General features: G+C 45.9%; 1 protein-coding gene across 2 annotated transcripts in view; it reads left to right on the top strand.

Moving 5' to 3' along the window:
• Positions 1–16,223, top strand: part of LOC141060194 (uncharacterized) — a 35,120-nt gene extending 18,897 nt beyond the window's left edge. Inside the window, exon 7 of one of the 2 annotated variants that reach the window (XM_073556440.1) lies at positions 14,756–16,223. In XM_073556440.1, the coding sequence (XP_073412541.1) occupies positions 14,756–16,074 (1,319 nt within the window). In that variant the 3' untranslated portion in view covers positions 16,075–16,223. Of the gene's footprint in view, positions 1–14,752 lie in introns of both variants that reach the window. The other variant, XM_073556439.1, reaches the window with a different exon arrangement.
• The last annotated feature ends 2,994 nt before the right edge of the window (positions 16,224–19,217 follow it).

The following is a 19,217-nucleotide window of genomic DNA, read 5'->3' as shown; positions in this document are numbered from 1 at the left end:
TCTATACATCAGGAGGCAGGCTCAGATGGTGTTAGGCCCAGTATGGATTGCACGTGATTGCACAAAGGTTAGAAAGGGTACCGTATCCCCAGATAACATGTATGGATAGCGTACACATTCAAAATATATGTCTATACATCAGGAGGCAGGCTCAGACGGTGTTAGGCCCAGTATGGATTGCATGTGATTGCACAAAGGTTAGAAAGGGTACCTTTTTCGCCGGATAATATGTATGGATAGCGTACACATTCAAAATATATGTCTATACATCAGGAGGCAGGCTCAGACGGTGTTAGGCCCAGTATGGATTACACGTGATTGCACAAAGGTTAGAAAGGGTACCGTTTCCCCGGATAACATGTATGGATAGCGTACACATTCAAAATATATGTCTATACATCAGGAGGCAGGCTCAGACGGTGTCAGGCACAGTATGGATTTGACGGCCCAGACTACACAGCGGAGGAGCAGGGAGAGGTAAAGATTGCAAATGCTGGGGCCCTGCCCAAGCAAGGGGGGCCCACTCGTGGGCGTCGGTACTGGCACTGGGCCCCTCATAGTACGGCGGTGTGTCTGACGGCGGGTGTGCACCACCACCGTCAGAGACACTTGATTGCACTATGAAGGACCCTGTACCAGTGCCCGCGCCCAAGAGTCGGCCTACCCACCTGTCCAGGGCAACGGCACTCGCACGGTGTCGTGCGCTAGGTGGTGACCCCGGCCATGGGGGGGGGAGGCAGCACAGTTAGGGAGTTTTAGAAAGTGGCATATGTTGATGTTGCACATTCAGCTGATGCAAAAGGTGAAATAGGTCAAGTCCCAGGAAGAGGTGGACCAAAGCAAGCCATTTTTCTGTCACCCTATGTGTCATCAGAGGAAGGTGGGACAAAATCCTTGGAAACCCATGCGTGGTTCATTTTAATGAAGGTTAGATCATCCACATTTTGGGTTGACAGACGGGTCCTTTTTTCTGTCAGGATTGATCCAGCTGCACTGAAGACTCTTTCCGATAGCACACTTGCAGCTGGGCAAGCGAGCTCCTGTAAGGCATATTGTGCCAATTCAGGCCAGGTGTCCAGTTAGCGGCCCAATAGTCAAAGGGGAATGACCTGTGTGGGAGAACATCGATATGGGAGGAAAAGTAGTTTGTAACCATAGTTCACAACTGCTGTCTCCTGTCACTTTCCATCGATGCAGTATTACCAGTTGTGTGAGCGGTACTTGAAAAATCAGTCCACAACATTGTCATGAAACCCCTGTCTCCAACGCCACTTCTGCTGTGTGCACCACGAACACCTCTGCCAAGCTGCCCCCGGCCCGTACGGCTCGTGTGAGAACCATCACCGCTGCTGTGTACTGGGAATGCCTCAAGCAACCGATTTACCAGAGTTGCTTGTTTATTAGCCAATATTAGGTCAAGGTTCTCCTGTGGCATGATGTTTTGTAATTTGCCTTTATAGCGTGGATCCAGGATGCTGGCCAACCAGTAGTCGTCATCGTTCATCATTTTGGCAATGCGGGGGTCCCTTTTTAGGATCTGCAAGGCATAATCTGACATGTGGGCCAATGTTCCCGATGTCAATGATGCACTGCGAGTGCTGGTTGGAGGAGCACTTTCTGGCAAATCCACATCCCTCCAGTCACGCACAAACCCTGTACCAGACCTTGCCACGCCAACATTTTCACTTGCCCCACGAGATGCACCCTCCTCCCCTAAGTAATCATCCCCATCATCCTCCTCCTCTTCTTCCTCCACCTCGTCCAGGAGAGGTCCCTGAGCAGACAATGGCTGAATGTCATCAAGGATTCCCTCCTCCTCTTCCTCCTCATCAACATTGGCTGCAGACGCCTGCTCCTTAAGGTGCGTCAAAGTTTGCATGAGCAGACGCATAAGTGGGATGCTCATGCTTAGGATGGCGTCGTCTGCGCTTACCAGCCGTGTGCATTCCTCAAAACACTGAAGGACTTTACAGAGGTCTTTCAGCTTCGACCACTGCACACCTGTCAACTCCATGTCTGCTCTCAAAGTGCCTGGCCGTGTATCCTCCCACAAATGCATTATGGCCTGCCTCTGCTCGCACAGCCGCTCCACCATGTGCAGGGTGGAGTTCCACCTTGTTGCAATGTCGATAATGAGGCGGTGGTTGGGAAGGTGGAGCAATCGCTGCAGCTTCTGCATACGAACGGAGTGTACAGGCGACCGGCGGATGTGCGCGCACAGTCTTCGCACCTTCTGGAGCAGGGCTGTTAACTCCGGATAATTTTTGAGGAAGCACTGCACCACCAGGTTCAAGGTGTGAGCCAAGCAAGGTATATGGCTGAGTTTTGAAAGGGCTATGGCTGCCACAAAATTATGGCCGTTATCACTAACTACCTTGCCTGCCTCAAGATGTACACTGCCCAGCCATGACTCTGTTTGTCGCTTCAAGTACTCGGCCAGCACCTCGGCGGTGTGTCTGTTGCCCAAACACATCATCTGCAACACAGCCTGCTGACGCTTTCCACTAGCTGCTCGATAGGGGGACACATCGTGTGCAACAGTGGCAGCTGCAGATGGAGTGCTCGTACGACTGCGCTCTGTGGACGAGCTTTCGCTTCTGGAGGAGGAGGAGGAGGAGGGTCAAACGCCTACAGCCAACTGTTTCCTATACCGTGGGCTAGGCAGCACTGTCCCACCACCGCTGTCCCCTGTGGACCCTGCATCCACCACATTAACCCAGTGCGCAGTGATGGACACGTAACGGCCCTGGCCATGCCGACTGGACCATGCATCAGTTGTGAGGTGCACCTTTCCGCTCACTGACTGCTTGAGTGCATGGACAATGCGGTCTTTCACATGATGGTGGAGGGCTGGGATGGCTTTGCGAGAGAAGAAGTGGCGACTGGGTAGGTCATAGCGTGGTACTGCATAGGCCATGAGTTCGCGGAAAGCTGTGCTTTCCACCAACCGAAAGGGCATCATCTCAAACGAGATTAGTTTGGCAATGTGGGCGTTCAAACCCAGTGTACGCGGATGAGAGACTGAGTACTTTCTTGACCTACTCATAGTGTCTGGGAGGGTGAGCTGGACTTGAGAGCTGCATATGGTGGAAGTAGCGGTGGACAGGGCGGACTGAGAGAGGGTTGATGATGGTGATGGAGTTGGTGTTCTTTCTGATGGCCTAGAATCAGTCTTTCGTTGATATAACAGTGGGATTCCCTGACTGCTGTGGCCTTGCAACGACACCTCAACATTTGCTGCTGTGCTAACCGGTGGGCTTACAGTGGGGGAAACAATGTAGCGTTGCTGACTACCTTCGTTGTGATCAGTTGCACATGTGGCACTTGAGGTTTGGTGTTGTGTCCACGCTTGCAAGTGCATGCTGGTTAAATGTCTAAGCATGCAACTGGTATTCAAATTTTTCAGATTTTTCCCTCGGCTAAAGGTCTTTGCGCACTTCTTACAGATAACCTTGGCCTGATCATGAGGATTTTGGTCAAAAAAGTGCCACACTGCACTCTTCCTACTTTGGCAGACATTTTGCGGCCTAGCACGCTGTGATCTTTTGACCCTCTGGACAAGCTGTCCAGCAACTCTTTTGATGTTTGGAACCTGTCTTTGGAGTGCTCCGGGCCTGCCAGATAACAGCTGTTGCGATGTCGATGTCTGCTGTGGATGCTCCTCATCTGAGCTATTGGAAGCAGCACCCTCTTCCCCCAATGGATGCCAATCTGGGTCAACAACTGGGTCATCCATCACCTCCTCTTCTATGTCATGTGCACCTTCCTCTGTGTCACCGTGTATGGTGGTATAGTGTGCGGGAAGGGGCACCTGAGTCTCATCAGGGTCAGAATCTGGCTCTGTACACTGCGAGGACAATGTAGTGCTCTGAGTGAATGTACCAGCAGAATCATCCATCAGCGGCTGTGCATCAGTGCACTCCATGTCAGATTCATCTTGGCCTGGGTAATTCACCATTTGACTTGATAATCCAGGCATGGTATGTGAAAACAGCTCCATGGAGTAATCAGTAGTATGGCCTGCGTCATCCTTCAATCTTGGTTGGGGTGAAGGACACAAGGAAAGGTGTGGTTCATGAACATGAGCCTCCAATGACGACTCAGTGCTTTTACTTTTTACAACTGAAGAAGAGGAGGCGATAGAGCTGGAGGCTGAGTCAGCAATGTAAGACAAAACTTTTTCCTGATGCTCTGGCTTTAAAAGCGGTTTGCCAACTCCTAGAAAACTAAGCGTTCGAGGCCTTATGTAGCCAGACGATGACGCAGGCTCAACACCTCCTGCATTCGGTCCTATTTTGCTCTTGCCACTACCATCAGATCCACCACCAACACCATCATTACCAGCTGCCAACCCCCGCCCAATTCCACGGCCTCTTCCACCAGCCTTCCTCATTTTTGGTAGAAATGTAGACAAAATCCAACAAACTATATAGTAATGTAAAACAAGGTACAAGGTGTCTATAGGACAGGGGAGATTTTGAATTTCTGCAGACACTTGTGGACACTGGACACTTTTGGATTGTGTGAGGCCCACTGATATCTGAGCGCTATGTCACAGGCTCGATGGCACAGCTGTGACAAAAGTGACGAGAGGATAAGGGAGATTTTGAATTTCTGCACACACTTGTGGACACTGGACACTTTTGGATTGTGTGAGACCCAATGAATATCTGAGCGCTATGTGACAGGCTCGATGGCACAGCTGTGACCAAAGTGACTAGAGGATAAGGGAGATTTTGAATTTCTGCACACACTTGTAGACACTGGACACTTTTGGATTGTGTGAGGCCCAATGAATATCTGAGCGCTATGTGACAGGCTCGATGGCACAGCTGTGACCAAAGTGACTAGAGGATAAGGGAGATTTTGAATTTCTGCACACACTTGTGGACACTGGACACTTTTGGATTGTGTGAGACCCAATGAATATCTGAGCGCTATGTGACAGGCTCGATGGCACAGCTGTGACCAAAGTGACTAGAGGATAAGGGAGATTTTGAATTTCTGCACACACTTGTGGACACTGGACACTTTTGGATTGTGTGAGGCCCAATGAATATCTGAGCGCTATGTGACAGGCTCGATGGCACAGCTGTGACCAAAGTGACTAGAGGATAAGGGAGATTTTGAATTTCTGCACACACTTGTGGACACTGGACACTTTTGGATTGTGTGAGGCCCAATGAATATCTGAGCGCTATGTGACAGGCTCGATGGCACAGCTGTGACCAAAGTGACTAGAGGATAAGGGAGATTTTGAATTTCTGCACACACTTGTGGACACTGGACACTTTTGGATTGTGTGAGGCCCAATGAATATCTGAGCGCTATGTGACAGGCTCGATGGCACAGCTGTGACCAAAGTGACTAGAGGATAAGGGAGATTTTGAATTTCTGCACACACTTGTGGACACTGGACACTTTTGGATTGTGTGAGGCCCAATGAATATCTGAGCGCTATGTGACAGGCTTGATGGCACAGCTGTGACCAAAGTGACTAGAGGATAAGGGAGATTTTGAATTTCTGCACACACTTGTGGACACTGGACACTTTTGGATTGTGTGAGGGCCACTGATATCTGAGCGCTATGTCACAGGCTCGATGGCACAGCTGTGACAAAAGTGACGAGAGGATAAGGGAGATTTTGAATTTCTGCACACACTTGTGGACACTGGACACTTTTGGATTGTGTGAGGCCCACTGATATCTGAGCGCTATGTTACAGGCTCGATGGCACAGCTGTGACAAAAGTGACTAGAGGATAAGGGAGATTGGATTGCTTTTAAAAAAGCAGTTTGCAGAGCAGTGGGTAAACAGCAATGCCAGCCTGTCAGGAAGCCTTAAAAGGCAGCCCAACAACCAACACCACTGATACACCACAATATAGCCTCCCCTTGCACTGCACACACAGTGACTGGTGTGTTGTACAGGCCAAATCGCTAGCAGCAGAAGCAGTTTTTTTTTCTTCTCAGCAGGACAAAACAAAAAAATTGGGATTGCTTTTAAAAAAGCAGTTTGCGGAGCAGTGGGTAAACAGCAATGCAGGAATGTCAGGAAGCCTTAGAAGGCAGCCCAACAACCAACACCACTGATACACCACTATATAGCCTCCCCTTGCACTGCACACACAGTGACTGGTGTGTTGTGCAGGCCAAATCGCTAGCAGCAGAAGCAGTTTTTTTGTCTTCTTCCCTGCCTAACGCTCTCCCTACAGAATCAGCAGCAGCCTCTCCCTATCCTGAGATCGGCAGAAGTAAGATGGCGGTCGGCGTGCACGCCCTTTTATACCCCCTGTGACGCCCACCAAAGCAAGCCAATCACTTGCATGCCCTTCTGAAAGATGGTGGTGACCCCTGCCTATGTCATCACGTTGCCCACAGTGTCCGTGGATCCTGATTGGCTGAAAAAGAGCGCTAAACAAACTTTTGAAACGCGACTTTGGCGCGTAAGTCGCCGACCTCGTGGCCGACCTCATCCTAGGGTCGGGTTTCGTTTCATGAAACCCGACTTTGCCAAAAGTCGGCGACTTTTGAAATTTTTCGACCCGTTTCGCTCAACTCTACCACTCAGTGGTGCTGAAGTGTGACCGGCGCACAGTGCGACTTGTTTGCGCCTGATGCAGCTGGTACTCCATTACTGCTGCCTGCTGCTCACACAACCGCTCCAACATATGTAACGTTGAATTCCACCTGGTGGGTAGGTCACATATGATGCGATGTTCCGGAAGGCGGAATCGGCGCTGCAGAGCTGCAGTGCTCGATCTTGCCATGCTGGAACACCGCAAGTGAGCGCACTCTATGCGGACCTTATGCAGCAGTGCATCAAGATCCGAATAGTCCCTCAGAAAGCTCTGCACGACCAAGTTGAGCACATGTGCCAGACATGGGATGTGAGTGAGGTTGCCTAGGCCCAGAGCTGCCACCAGATTTCGGCCATTGTCACACACTACCAAGCCTGGCTGGAGTTTCGCTGGCACAAACCACACGTCGCTCTCCTGCTTGATGGCAATCCAGTGCTCCTGCGCTGTGTGGCTTCGATTCCCCAAAGAAATTAATTTCAGTATGGCCTGTTGACGTTTGGCCACGGCTGTGCTCATATCGTTTAAGCGTTCACGGGTCCATGTGGAGGTAGACCGTGACGGCTCCTGCAGCACTGATTCTGAGGAACTGGAGTATGAGGAGGAGTCAATGTGTACAGACTGGATTCCTGCAATCCTTGGAGTTGGCAGAACACATACAGCGCCACTCTCAAGATCTGTACCCGGCACCACAACATTGACCCATTGGGCAGTGAGGGAAAGGTATCGTCCCTGTCCATGGTTACTGGTCCACGCATCGGTGGTCACGTGGACCTTGCTACTGACGGCGTTTAGTAGCGCATGTTTAATTTTTCCCTCCACATGCTTTTGCAGGGCAGGGACGGCTTGCGTGCTGAAATAAAAGCGACTGGGCACGGTGTATTGTGGGACTGCCAATGCCATGAAGTTACGGAAAGTGTCAGTCTCCACCAGCCTGAATGAGAGAATTTCAAGGGCCAGTAGTTTTGCAATGCCAGCATTCAGAGCCTGTGCTCGGGGATGGTTTGCCGAGTATGGCCGCCTTTTCTCCCATGCCTGTGCTACCGATGGCTGTAGAGTGGCCTGGGAGTGTGAGGATGACAGGGAACGTGGTGCTGTGGGTGGAATGTCACTGGGTCTCTGGACAACAGTGCCAGAGGTTCTTCCATGGCGATCCTGTGAGGAAGCTGAACCAGCTGTGTGTGAGCTGGAGGAAGAGGCTACAACACGAGCTGAAGAGGTGATAGGTGGTGCTGTAACTTGGCCTATGTCTTCAGTGTGTCTTTGTAACTCCACCACATGCTTGGTCTGCACATGTTTCCACATATTTGTGGTATTGAGGTTGCTGACACTTTTCCCTCTTTTGACTTTATGATTACACAGCTTGCATTTGACAAAGCAAATGTCATCTGCAACTGTGTCAAAAAAGGACCACGCTCTGCAAGTCCTGGGAGCGCCCGTTTTGGGTTTTGGAAGAGGAATGCTCCTAATGGGTGCCGAAGTGGAGGCTACAGGCAACCAAGTCTGCCCCCTCCCTCTCCCTCCTGTTTTGGCCGTTTGGGGAATCTCTTCCTCAGAGCTGCTCCCACCACCTTCCTTTTCCTCGCGCCATGATGGGTCAAAGACCTCATCATCTACACTCCCCTCTTCAAACACCTGCTTCTCCTGGGTAGTCTCGTCAGCACAGTACGCACCAGAAAGTGGCACCTGAGTCTCATCAACTGATGCGTACTGAGGTGTGCTGACCATAAGCACTGGCCCACCCGCCTCTTCAGATTCAGAGGGACAAAGCAGTTGTGCATCATTGCATACTCCCTCTTCACATTCTAGAATGCTGCTTGGCTGGCCCCCTGTTTCCAAGCCAAGAGATTCAGAGAACAGAAGTAGAGATGGCTCCTGTCCAGGGCTCTCTGACTGCCTGGGCAATTTGGCAGGTGGTGAAGAGACAGATGGTTGCTCTTCAGTGCTCTGGCCCTGAGAGGATGTGGAAGTCATTGAAGTCGATGCATTAGCTGCCATCCATCCGACAACGGCTTCAATTTGTGCATCCCGAAGCAGTGGGGTACAGCGAGGTCCTACAAAGCTGCTCATAAAGGATTGTTGCCTGGTAAAACTGGGGGATGGTGAGTCACTAGTGCCCGCAGCAGGCACAGAATCCCCACGTCCTCTCCCTGCTGAAACTCCACGCCCACGACCACGTGCCTTACTCCCTGCCTTCTTCATCTTGGTAGACTGATAAAGATAGGCAGAAATGTACAAAGGGGCGGCTTAGTGTGCTTATTCCTGAACAGCTGGTAACAGGTATAAGAAACACTAATTTTATAAAGTGTGTGGACTACACTTTAATATGAGCTAATGTGGCCTACACAACTGTCAAGTGGAGTGTTTGGTGAACTTTATTTAAGTGGTTTTTTTTCAAAAAAACAAAAAGGATGTGACCAAAGATGTGAAAGCGATAGTATCACAAACTTTTTGGAGCTATTACAATGCAGGAAGGTAACCTACAATGCAAAAGATGAGGCTCCAAAAAATAGGGTAATACTAATCTGGCTGCAGCTGAAGGACACAAGTCAGAAAAAAGGCTCCTCTATCTACTCCTATATATGTTTGCAACCAACCAATGTAGATGGATACAGATGGAAGCACACTAATAGGAGAAAAAAATCAGGAAAAATGAGCTGCAGTAAAACCAAAAAAGGACTATGTATGAGGCAGTGACGTACGCTGAGCGGACTACAACCTGAGGTGGCTGCAGAACACACTACTGTACTCACACACAGAGACCTCACAGACAGCCGTGAACAGTGCAGAGAACTGGGCATTAGCACTGAAAGGCTGTAGAAAGGCTCCACTGTCTACTCCTATAGTGTTTGCAACCAATGTAGATGGATACGGATGGATGCACACTAATAGGAGAATTAATGAAAAATGAGCAGCAATAAAACAAAAATAAATATGTATGAGGCAGTGACGCACGCTGAGCAGCCTACAACCAGAGGTGGCTGCAGAACACACTACAACGTGAGCTGCACTCACACACAGAGACCTCTCAGACAGCCGTGAACAGTGCAGAGAACTGGGCACTAGCACTGAAAGGCTGCAGAAAGGCTCCGCTGTCTACTCCTATAGTGTTTGCAACCAATGTAGATGGATACGGATGGATGCACACTAATAGGAGAATTAATGAAAAATGAGCAGCAATAAAACAAAAATAAATATGTATGAGGCAGTGACGCACGCTGAGCGGCCTACAACCAGAGGTGGCTGCAGGACACACTACAGCGTGAGCTGCACTCACACAGACGTTGCAGACAGCTGTGAACAGCGCTGCAAGGCAAAAGAAAGCTACAGTGATTGATAATGTAGCCTGGGTAAAGCACAATATTCTATAGCAAATCGCTATCTCTAACTGTCCCTCAGAGTCATCAACAGCAGCCTGTCCCTAACTGAATTCACAGCAAAGTGAACCCTAAATGGCGGCGGCGGCTTTTATAGTGCATCATGACATCATTTCAGCAGCCAATCACAGCCATGCCATTAGTTAACATGCCTACATGCCTAACAGGATGTGCCCACACTTCTGAGGATTCCTCATTGGCTTAATCAAATCAAACTGGCTCATAGCATTATGGGAACTTCCGATTCCGGTATTCGATATGCAAAAAGTATCGGAACTCAGTATCGGAATTCCGATACCGCGAATATCGGCTGATACCCGATATTTGCGGTATCGGAATGCTCAACACTATTAACCACTGAATGCAGAGAAGTCACAGATTCTTCTCAGTCACCGGCTGTGGCTGCTTTATCGGTGGTGTAGTCCGGCCATATCACCATGATCACCATTTTGCCTCTAGACCACAACATTCTCCACCCAAAACTGTTCAAATGACTTTGGGCATTGAAAGCCCTTTTATATAGAACTTACTACCTGGAGGATCCACCTACCCCGTGGTATTAGTGTGAGGGTGATCCCTTAAGGCAAGATCTATATGATTGCTTGTACTGACCCAATATAGGCCGAGTGCACGCTTAAAGAGTCACACCGAACACAGAGTTAGATGTCTACTCCTTTCTCAGCAAAGGCTTGCACACAACTGAAGTTTATTCTCAAGACAAAGAGACAGGAAATGGGTGTCACACAATCTCCTGAGTAGCCAGTGTCACTCTATGATAGGTCCATTTCAGCTTCACTTTCATATATGGTATCCAGTATCTCAGCTTCTGCATTCCAAGGATTCCTTCCAGGGTGTTGTCTGAAGACACAGACGCCATCTTGGTACACCATATCTGAACTGACGTATATAAGGTTTAATAATTGATTTCATTAGCCATTCTCTGCTTCACATTAGAAGATGCTGACCGTTACCTGCACAGATCTGTAACTATAAAGCCAAATGACAGTGTACGTAGAATGTGCTGACAAGATAGAAAATCACTTGTAGAAAAATATGCGCTCTATGTGGTGCTCTGATTACATATTCATCTGTATTACATCCAGCAAAATGTCACTGGCGATGGCGGCGCCTGCGCAGTAGCGTCTATAAGTAAGAGATAGAGGCTACTGCGCAGGCGCCACTGGTGTCATTTTGCTGGATGTAATTTTTTTTCTAAGCCTCACAATAGCCACAATATTATAGGCATTATCAACAATAATATCAATGCTATTATATGCATTATGTAATAATGGGGGCAGGTCAGTGAGGGATCAGCAACCTGTCATAAGCTAATACAGATGAATATGTAATCAGAGCACCACAAAAAGCCCTGCCCACAGCCCCGCCCACAGCCCCGACCCCGAGAATATCATTAACTGAAAACTACAAATACAGATTAAAGAACAACAACAAGACGGATTTCATCACCAGGTATCATTGTAATCAGTATAACGGTGCCGACCTGACAGTGTCTGTAGGTTACTGAGCACAATCCTGCTGACAGGTTCCCTTTAAGACATCTCAGCTCTGCACTATTATACACAGTTCTCTTTAAATGTGTAATATTTCTTCATGAAACTCATCTGACAGAAAATATTGGCCCTTACGATAGATTAGATTGTGACGTCACCGAGCCCCATACTCTAATTACCCCAGAGAGGTTTCACCACTAGCTGCTCATTTATTACTGATGGAGACTGTGGAGTTTGATCATTTCTGTAGATGGTATTGTCTATAGTCACAGTTTTTGATTACAGTAGTGTCCAAAATCCTCTGATTTAACCTCTTCCCGCAGCCAGATTTGTGTTCTTAATCAGGCCCCATTATTAATATCTGACGTGTGTCACTTTATGTGGTGGTAAGTTTGGAATTATTCACAAAGGATAATAGAAAACAAATGGATCTTACAAATTATTTTCCAGCTTCGCACTATACCGTACATACGGTTGTACACTACTGTCTGGGCACATGGCAGTGTTCAGAAGGGAAGGAGCGCCATTTAGCTATTTGAATGCAGATCTAGCTGGAATAGTTTGCAGACACAATGTATTGGGAGCACTGTTCATGGTCACCTGGCAGCTCAAAAGATGTCCACCATGAACATGCTTGGCTCTATCTTCTCTGCTTTCCATATCCCAAGGATTGCCTTGCTCATCACCCTTTAATACCATTACATGAATCTGGACTTACACTGGGACCCCTAGGCTTGGACCATGGTGTTACCTGCTATTCTGTGGTGTTAGATGGCAAGAAGACTAGTCAGGTAGCTGGGTCAGAACCAGAAGGCCAGAATACAGAATCAGAAGACACAAGAGTAGTCAGTAAACGGGCCACGGTCACAGCAGGAAACAAATACACAAGCCGCAAGCTGAGCACAGAGGACTGAACCAGAGGAGAACAGCGCTGTATCTGGCAGATTCCGGCCATGTGCTTTGCACTTTAGTAGGGTGTGGTACTTTTACAATTGGCTGAAGTAGGGAGCAGATTACTCCAGCTGGACAGCAGGAACAGATCCCAGTTGAGATTGGACACACCATATGCAGAAGCCCTAATATAAATAAATGACAGAAAACCAGAATAGTCGAAATCCCCATAAAGTGATTCCATGTTATAAATTAATTCACTGAGGGTTATAATCTATACACACGTGGTCAAAATTGTTGTTACCCCTCGTTTAATGACAGAAAAACCCACAATGGTCACAGAAATAACTTTAATCTGACAAAAGTAATAATAAATAAAAAAGCTATGAAAATGAACAAATGAAAGTCAGACATTGCTTTTCAATCAAGCTTCCACAGAATGTGTAAATCGCGGTGTGTTCACTAATTAGCATCACAGGAGTCTACAATCCTGGAGTCAGTGAGTGGCCTGTATAGAGGCTACAGATACTCACTGTGCTGTGTGGTGACATGGTGTGTATCACACTCAACATGGACCAGAGGAAGCGAAGGAAAGAGATGTCTCAGGAGATTAGAAAATTATAGACAAACATGTTACAGGTAAAAGTTATAAGACCATCTCCAAACAGCTTCATATTCTTGTGACTAAAGTTGCACATATTATTCAGAAATTTAATATCCATGGGACTGTAGCCAACCTCCCTGGACATGGCTGCAGGAGGAAAATTGATGACAAATCAAAGAGACGGATAATACGAATGGTAACAAAAGAGCCCAGAAAAACTTGTAAACAGATTAAAGGTGAACTTGAAGCTCAAGGAACATCAGTGTCCGATCGCACCAAATGTCGTTGTATGAGCCAAAGTGGATTTCATGGGAGACGACCAAGGAGGACACCATTGTTGAAAAAATATCATTAAAAAACAGACTGGAATTTGCCAAACTACATGTTGACAAGCTACAAAGCTTCTGGGAGAATGTCCTATGCACAGATGAGACAAAAATGGAACTTTCTGGCAAGGCACATCAGCTCTATGTTCTCAGATGGAAAAATGAGGCATATCACAAAAAGAACACTGTCCCTACTGTGAAACATGGAGGAGACTCTGTTATGTTCTGGGGCTGCTTTGCTGCATCTGGCACAGGGTGTCTAGAATCTCCATCATACAATGAAATCTCAAGACTATCAAGGGATTCTAGAGAGAAATGTGCTGCCCAATGTCAGATAGCTTGGTCTCAGTCGCAGGTCATACAGGATAATGACACACAATACACAGCTAAAAACATGCAAGAATGGCTAAGAGGAAAATATTGGACTATTCTGAAGTGGCCTTCTATGAGCCCTGACCTAAATCCTAATGAGCATCTTTGGAAAGAGCTGGAACATGCCGTCTGGAAAAGGCAACCTTCAAACACGAGACGACTGGAGCAGTTGCTCTTGAAGAGTGGCCAAAATACCTGTCGAGAGGTGCAGAAGTCTCATTGACAGCTACAGGAATCATTTTATTTCAACAATTGCCTCCAAGGGTTGTGCAATAAAATATTTTAGTTAAGGGAACCATCATTTCTGTCCAGGCCTATTTCATGAGTTTTATTTATTTTAAATTCTGTGGAAGCATGGCTGAAAAGCAATGTCTGACTTTCAGTTGTTCATTTTCATAGATTTTTTAATTATTACTATCAGATTAAAGTTATTTCTGTGACCATTGTGGGTTTCATTAAACAACGGGTACCAACAATTTTGACCACGTGTGTAGGAGGAGTGAATATTTTGACTCTACAGCAACTTTCCAGAAATTAACACGCAGTGGATATTGGAGTGAAAATTACACATTTGCCATTTTATTACCCAGCACAGGAGACACCGCAAATTAAGTGGATTCTTCTCACTATAATATTGCTAAATACAGGGATCCTAAATGTTGTTTGCGCACACTGCAAGACTCAGAAGTGAGAGCGGATTTTGCTGGATTGGTTTATAGAAACCCTGTTGCTTTTCAACAGCCTTTGAGCCACTAATAGTGCGGGAACCTCTGTTTTTCCATTGACAGATGATGGACCTGAGTGGGGACTTGTTTTTTGTGAGATAAGAATTGGTATTATTTTTGCCTACATAACATTGATTGGTTTCTTTGTATTTGACATTTGGGAGGCAGAATGAACAAACAGTTGAACACCACACACTACTGGTTCATCCAACAAGGTTTTCTATTAGAGTGTGAACTGTCATTGTCTTGGTAAATAATTAGTTTTTTACATAGCTTGCCATTTTTATGGACAGTTTAAGTAGAAATGTTCAAAAATATAAAACTAAAGGATATTTTTATTAATAAATAATAATTGTTTTTTACCTTAGCAGATGACTGTACCAGGAGATCAGAGGGACAGCTGACATCTTCAATTTTTAAATCTGATGATCATGAGATCCTACAAGATACAACTGAAGTGAATTCCATTACTCCAGATATATCATCATCCATTCACAGCAAAGATCTGTCATCTGATCCTATGAAACAGGTCCCATCTTCTGATTCATTACTGACTAATAAGGGAAATCAATGTCACAAAAGAGGCATTATAAAACAAACTGCTACTAAAGCAAAGAAATCATTTTTGTGTTCAGAATGTGGGAAATGTTTTACACTGAAATCAGATTTGGTTAATCACCATAGAACTCACACAGGGGATAAGCCTTTTTCTTGTTCAGAATGTGGGAAATGTTTTAACCGGAAATCAAATTTTGTTACTCACCATAGAACTCACACAGGGGAGAAGCCTTTTTCCTGTTCAGAATGTGGGAAATGTTTTAATCAGAAATCAGATTTGGTTAATCACCATAGAACTCACACAGGGGAGAAGCCTTTTTCCTGTTCAGAATGTGGGAAATGTTTTATACAGAAATCACGTTTTGTTACTCACCAGAGAACTCACACAGGGGAGAAGCCTTTTTCCTGTTCAGAATGTGGGAAATGTTTTAACTGGAAATCACAATTGGTTTATCACCATAGAACTCACACAGGGGAGAAGCCTTTTTCCTGTTCAGAATGTGGGAAATGTTTTAACCAGAAATCAGATTTGGTTAATCACCATAGAACTCACACAGGGGATAAGCCTTTTTCTTGTTCAGAATGTGGGAAATGTTTTAACCGGAAATCAAATTTTGTTACTCACCATAGAAGTCACACAGGGGAGAAGCCTTTTTCCTGTTCAGAATGTGGGAAATGTTTTAATCAGAAATCAGATTTGGTTAATCACCATAGAACTCACACAGGGGAGAAGCCTTTTTCCTGTTCAGAATGTGGGAAATGTTTTATACAGAAATCACGTTTTGTTACTCACCAGAGAACTCACACAGGGGAGAAGCCTTTTTCCTGTTCAGAATGTGGGAAATGTTTTAACTGGAAATCACAATTGGTTTATCACCATAGAACTCACACAGGGGAGAAGCCTTTTTCCTGTTCAGAATGTGGGAAATGTTTTAACCAGAAATCAGATTTGGTTAATCACCATAGAACTCACACAGGGGAGAAGCCTTTTTCCTGTTCAGAATGTGGGAAATGTTTTGCACATATATCACATTTTGTTAGACACCAGAGAATTCACAAAGGGGAGAAGCCTTTTTCATGTTCAGAATGTGGGAAATGTTTTTGCACTAAATCAGATTGTGTTAGGCACTAGAGAACTCACACAAGGGGAGAAGCCTTTTTCATGTTCACAATGTGGAACAATTTTTAACCAGAAAGGGAGTCTTGTTCCACACCAAATAACTCTCACAGGGGAGAAACTTCTTTCATGTTAGATGGAAAATAAATCTTGATCACATCAGAGATCCCACACGGGGAGGAGTCATTTTTCCTGTTCATAATGTGGGAAATGTTTTAACCAGAAATGGAATCTTACTAATAATAATATTCTTTCTTTTTATTTAGCGCTAACATATTCTGAAGCGCTTTACAGTTTGCACACATTATCATCGCTGTCCTCAATGGGGCTCACAATGTAAATTCCCTATCAGTATGTCTTTGGAATGTGGGAGGAAACCCACGGAAACACAGGGAGAACATACAAACTCCTTGCAGATGTTGTTCTTGGTGGGGGAGTTGAACCCAGGACTACAGCACTGCAAGGCTGCAGTGCTAACCACTGAGCCACCTCACCAGAGAAGTTACACAGGGGAGAAGCCTTTTTCCTGTTCAGAATGTGGGAAATATTTTAACCGGAAAGCAATTCTTGTTAGACATCAGAGCAGTCACACAGGGGAGAAGCCTTTTTCATGTGGGAAATATTTTACTTGGTAATCAGCTGTTAATAAACATCAGCGATGTCACATAGGGGAGAAGCCTTTTTTATGTTCATAATGATGGAATAGTTTTAGCCAAAATTGAATTTTCTTAAATGGGTTGTCTCTTCATTCCTCATGTTTCCTGACACAAGGATAAAACTAAACTTTATTGATTCCAAATATAAAACTATACCCGTAATTTGCAATATGGTAGAAAACCAGCTCACCTGTCTTGGCTAGTGGTGCATAGGAAGCACGGATACCGTATAGTCCCACATGGAAATGCCAAAAAATGAAAAAAATCTAGCTTCCAAATATAGACAAAATTTATTCAGGCATAAAATTACAATTCTCCACACATATGGTGCATAATGACAATGAAATCACATGATGCATGAATAAAAACCAAGAATAGAAAATGTATATAACAATTCTATTGCAAACATTAAAGATTATACAAACAGGTAAATATAAAACATATACAATCCAATATAAAAAGAAAATCTAGGTACTTTAATAGTGGAACATAATTTCCTTGCGCGCATTGAGTCCATTGGGGAACACATGTTCTTAATCGAAGCATCCAAAAAGCTTCTCTGGTCATTAATCGCCGTTTCAAATCTCCACCTCTTGTTGGAATATCCACTTTTTCAATTCCCACAACTTGAAAAGAAGAAATACTTCTATGGTGTTGGGAGATAAAATGTTTAGAGGCGAAGGACATAGCCCGATGGGAACTGCTAAGAGAGATGACTTCAGTTATGTGTTCTGAAATCCTCACCTTCAATTTGCGCATCGTGCAACCAACATAATTCAATTTGCATTCTGTACACATAATTAAATACATGACATTTTTCGTATTGCAATTGATAAAATGTTGAATTTTAAATTGCTGCACGTTACCACTATCCACAAAAAAATGCATTGCCTTGGAATGAGCACACGTTCTGCATCTGTTTCCACCACAACGGTAAAAACCTGAGTGGTTTAGCCAGGTGCGTTTGTGGCTCCGAAAATTCCAAAAACTTGGAGAAATAATGTTCCCCAATGTAGCTGCTTTTTTGGCAACAATGTGACAACCTCCTGAAAGAATGCTTGACAAGGTTTCATCTTCATTCAAAATACCCATGTTGTTCCGAATAATTTGCTTAATGGCATTAAATTGAGGGCTATAATTAATAGAACACACCAATCTTTTGTTTTGTGCACCAGGCAGATGATTAACCCTAGAACTAGAAGTTAGTAATTGTCATGATCACGTGTCTCTGGACGCAGCGGTTACCGCAAGGCGAACCCATAACACACGTGACCCTGGATACACCGCCTCCAGTGGGGCGCATTTAAATAATAAAACGTGCAGGTGGATACGCCGCCTCCACCTGGCGAATTTAGGTATTACACGTTATACAATAATCAAATAATAAAGGGGGAACCTGGGTAACTTTAACAATGGTGGGCCCTGCGATAGGGAATGGGGGACGTGGAGACCTCCTAAGCTCCCCTGAGCCAGTGTCCCTGCACTCCTTACGTTCCCTATACAGGCTCCGCACCTGTCGCCGCACGCGTACCTTAAAACCCTTGCTCACCCTGACCCTAAACCCTCACTAGGGAATAGGTTGGTGCGGAGACTAATCCCACCACTGCACTAACAACACACATGAGGAAAGAAGACAATACAGGGGAAACACCACTTAGCTTTGCTCTGTTGCGTACGCTCCTAGCAACAGAGCCCACCACCTGTGTGCATCTTCTCCTCCACCCGGATCCATCACCATAATCGGATCCTTCACCTTAGTACAGCCTTGGAGCAGAGTCCACCACCAGTTGCTGCTGCTTAGTAACAGAGTCCCCAAGATGAGTCCAGCTTCTGCCACGAAGTCAAGCATGCTTGAGTCCAGCTCAGCAGCCAAGTCCCACATGGTGAGTGCCACTCTCCATAGTCGCCACTCCACCAGTCCATGCAGACACTTCCCGCCGACACCATCACTGCGACCCCACCATGCCATGCCAGCCCTTCGTCCAGGCACCATAGCTGAAACACGTCCCCCCTGGCTAAGCTGCGCAGGACTCCTCTCCAGCTCCATCCTTCCACCAGGCTCTCAAACTCAGAGTGAAAACAATATCACAGGCCGTGATTGCACACCCCTAGCACACCTTTATAGGGTGTCACACCTGATCCATAATTACGTGCACAAAAAACCTAAAGTGCGATACCACTAACCACCACCGGGGACAGTCAAGACACCTTGGAACTTTCCAAAGTAAAAAAAGTTCACCCAGTGTAATTTAAAACTGTCAGATCATGACAGTACCCCCTCCTTAATGAGGGGTCTCTGGACCCTCAAGACCACCCCTCATTAGGGAAACACCTACAGTGGGGACGCCCAGATCCTGAGTTCACCCCACCGTTACCTGACACTCCAGGTTTATGACAAACACACCGCTGGTATTGGCAATAAAGTTCGTTTTGGAGGCACCACTCCTCTCCACAGCGCCGACCTGGGGAACGAGTTTATGTAAGTGTATGTTTGTTAAGAGC

Source organism: Dendrobates tinctorius, unplaced genomic scaffold (genome assembly GCF_039654945.1).
Source record: "Dendrobates tinctorius isolate UK_male_01 unplaced genomic scaffold, ASM3965494v1 ptg000233l, whole genome shotgun sequence".
Taxonomy (NCBI): domain Eukaryota; kingdom Metazoa; phylum Chordata; class Amphibia; order Anura; family Dendrobatidae; genus Dendrobates; species Dendrobates tinctorius.
The sequence above is the reverse complement of the archived record's forward strand: the minus strand, read 5'-3'. Positions and strand labels throughout refer to the sequence as shown.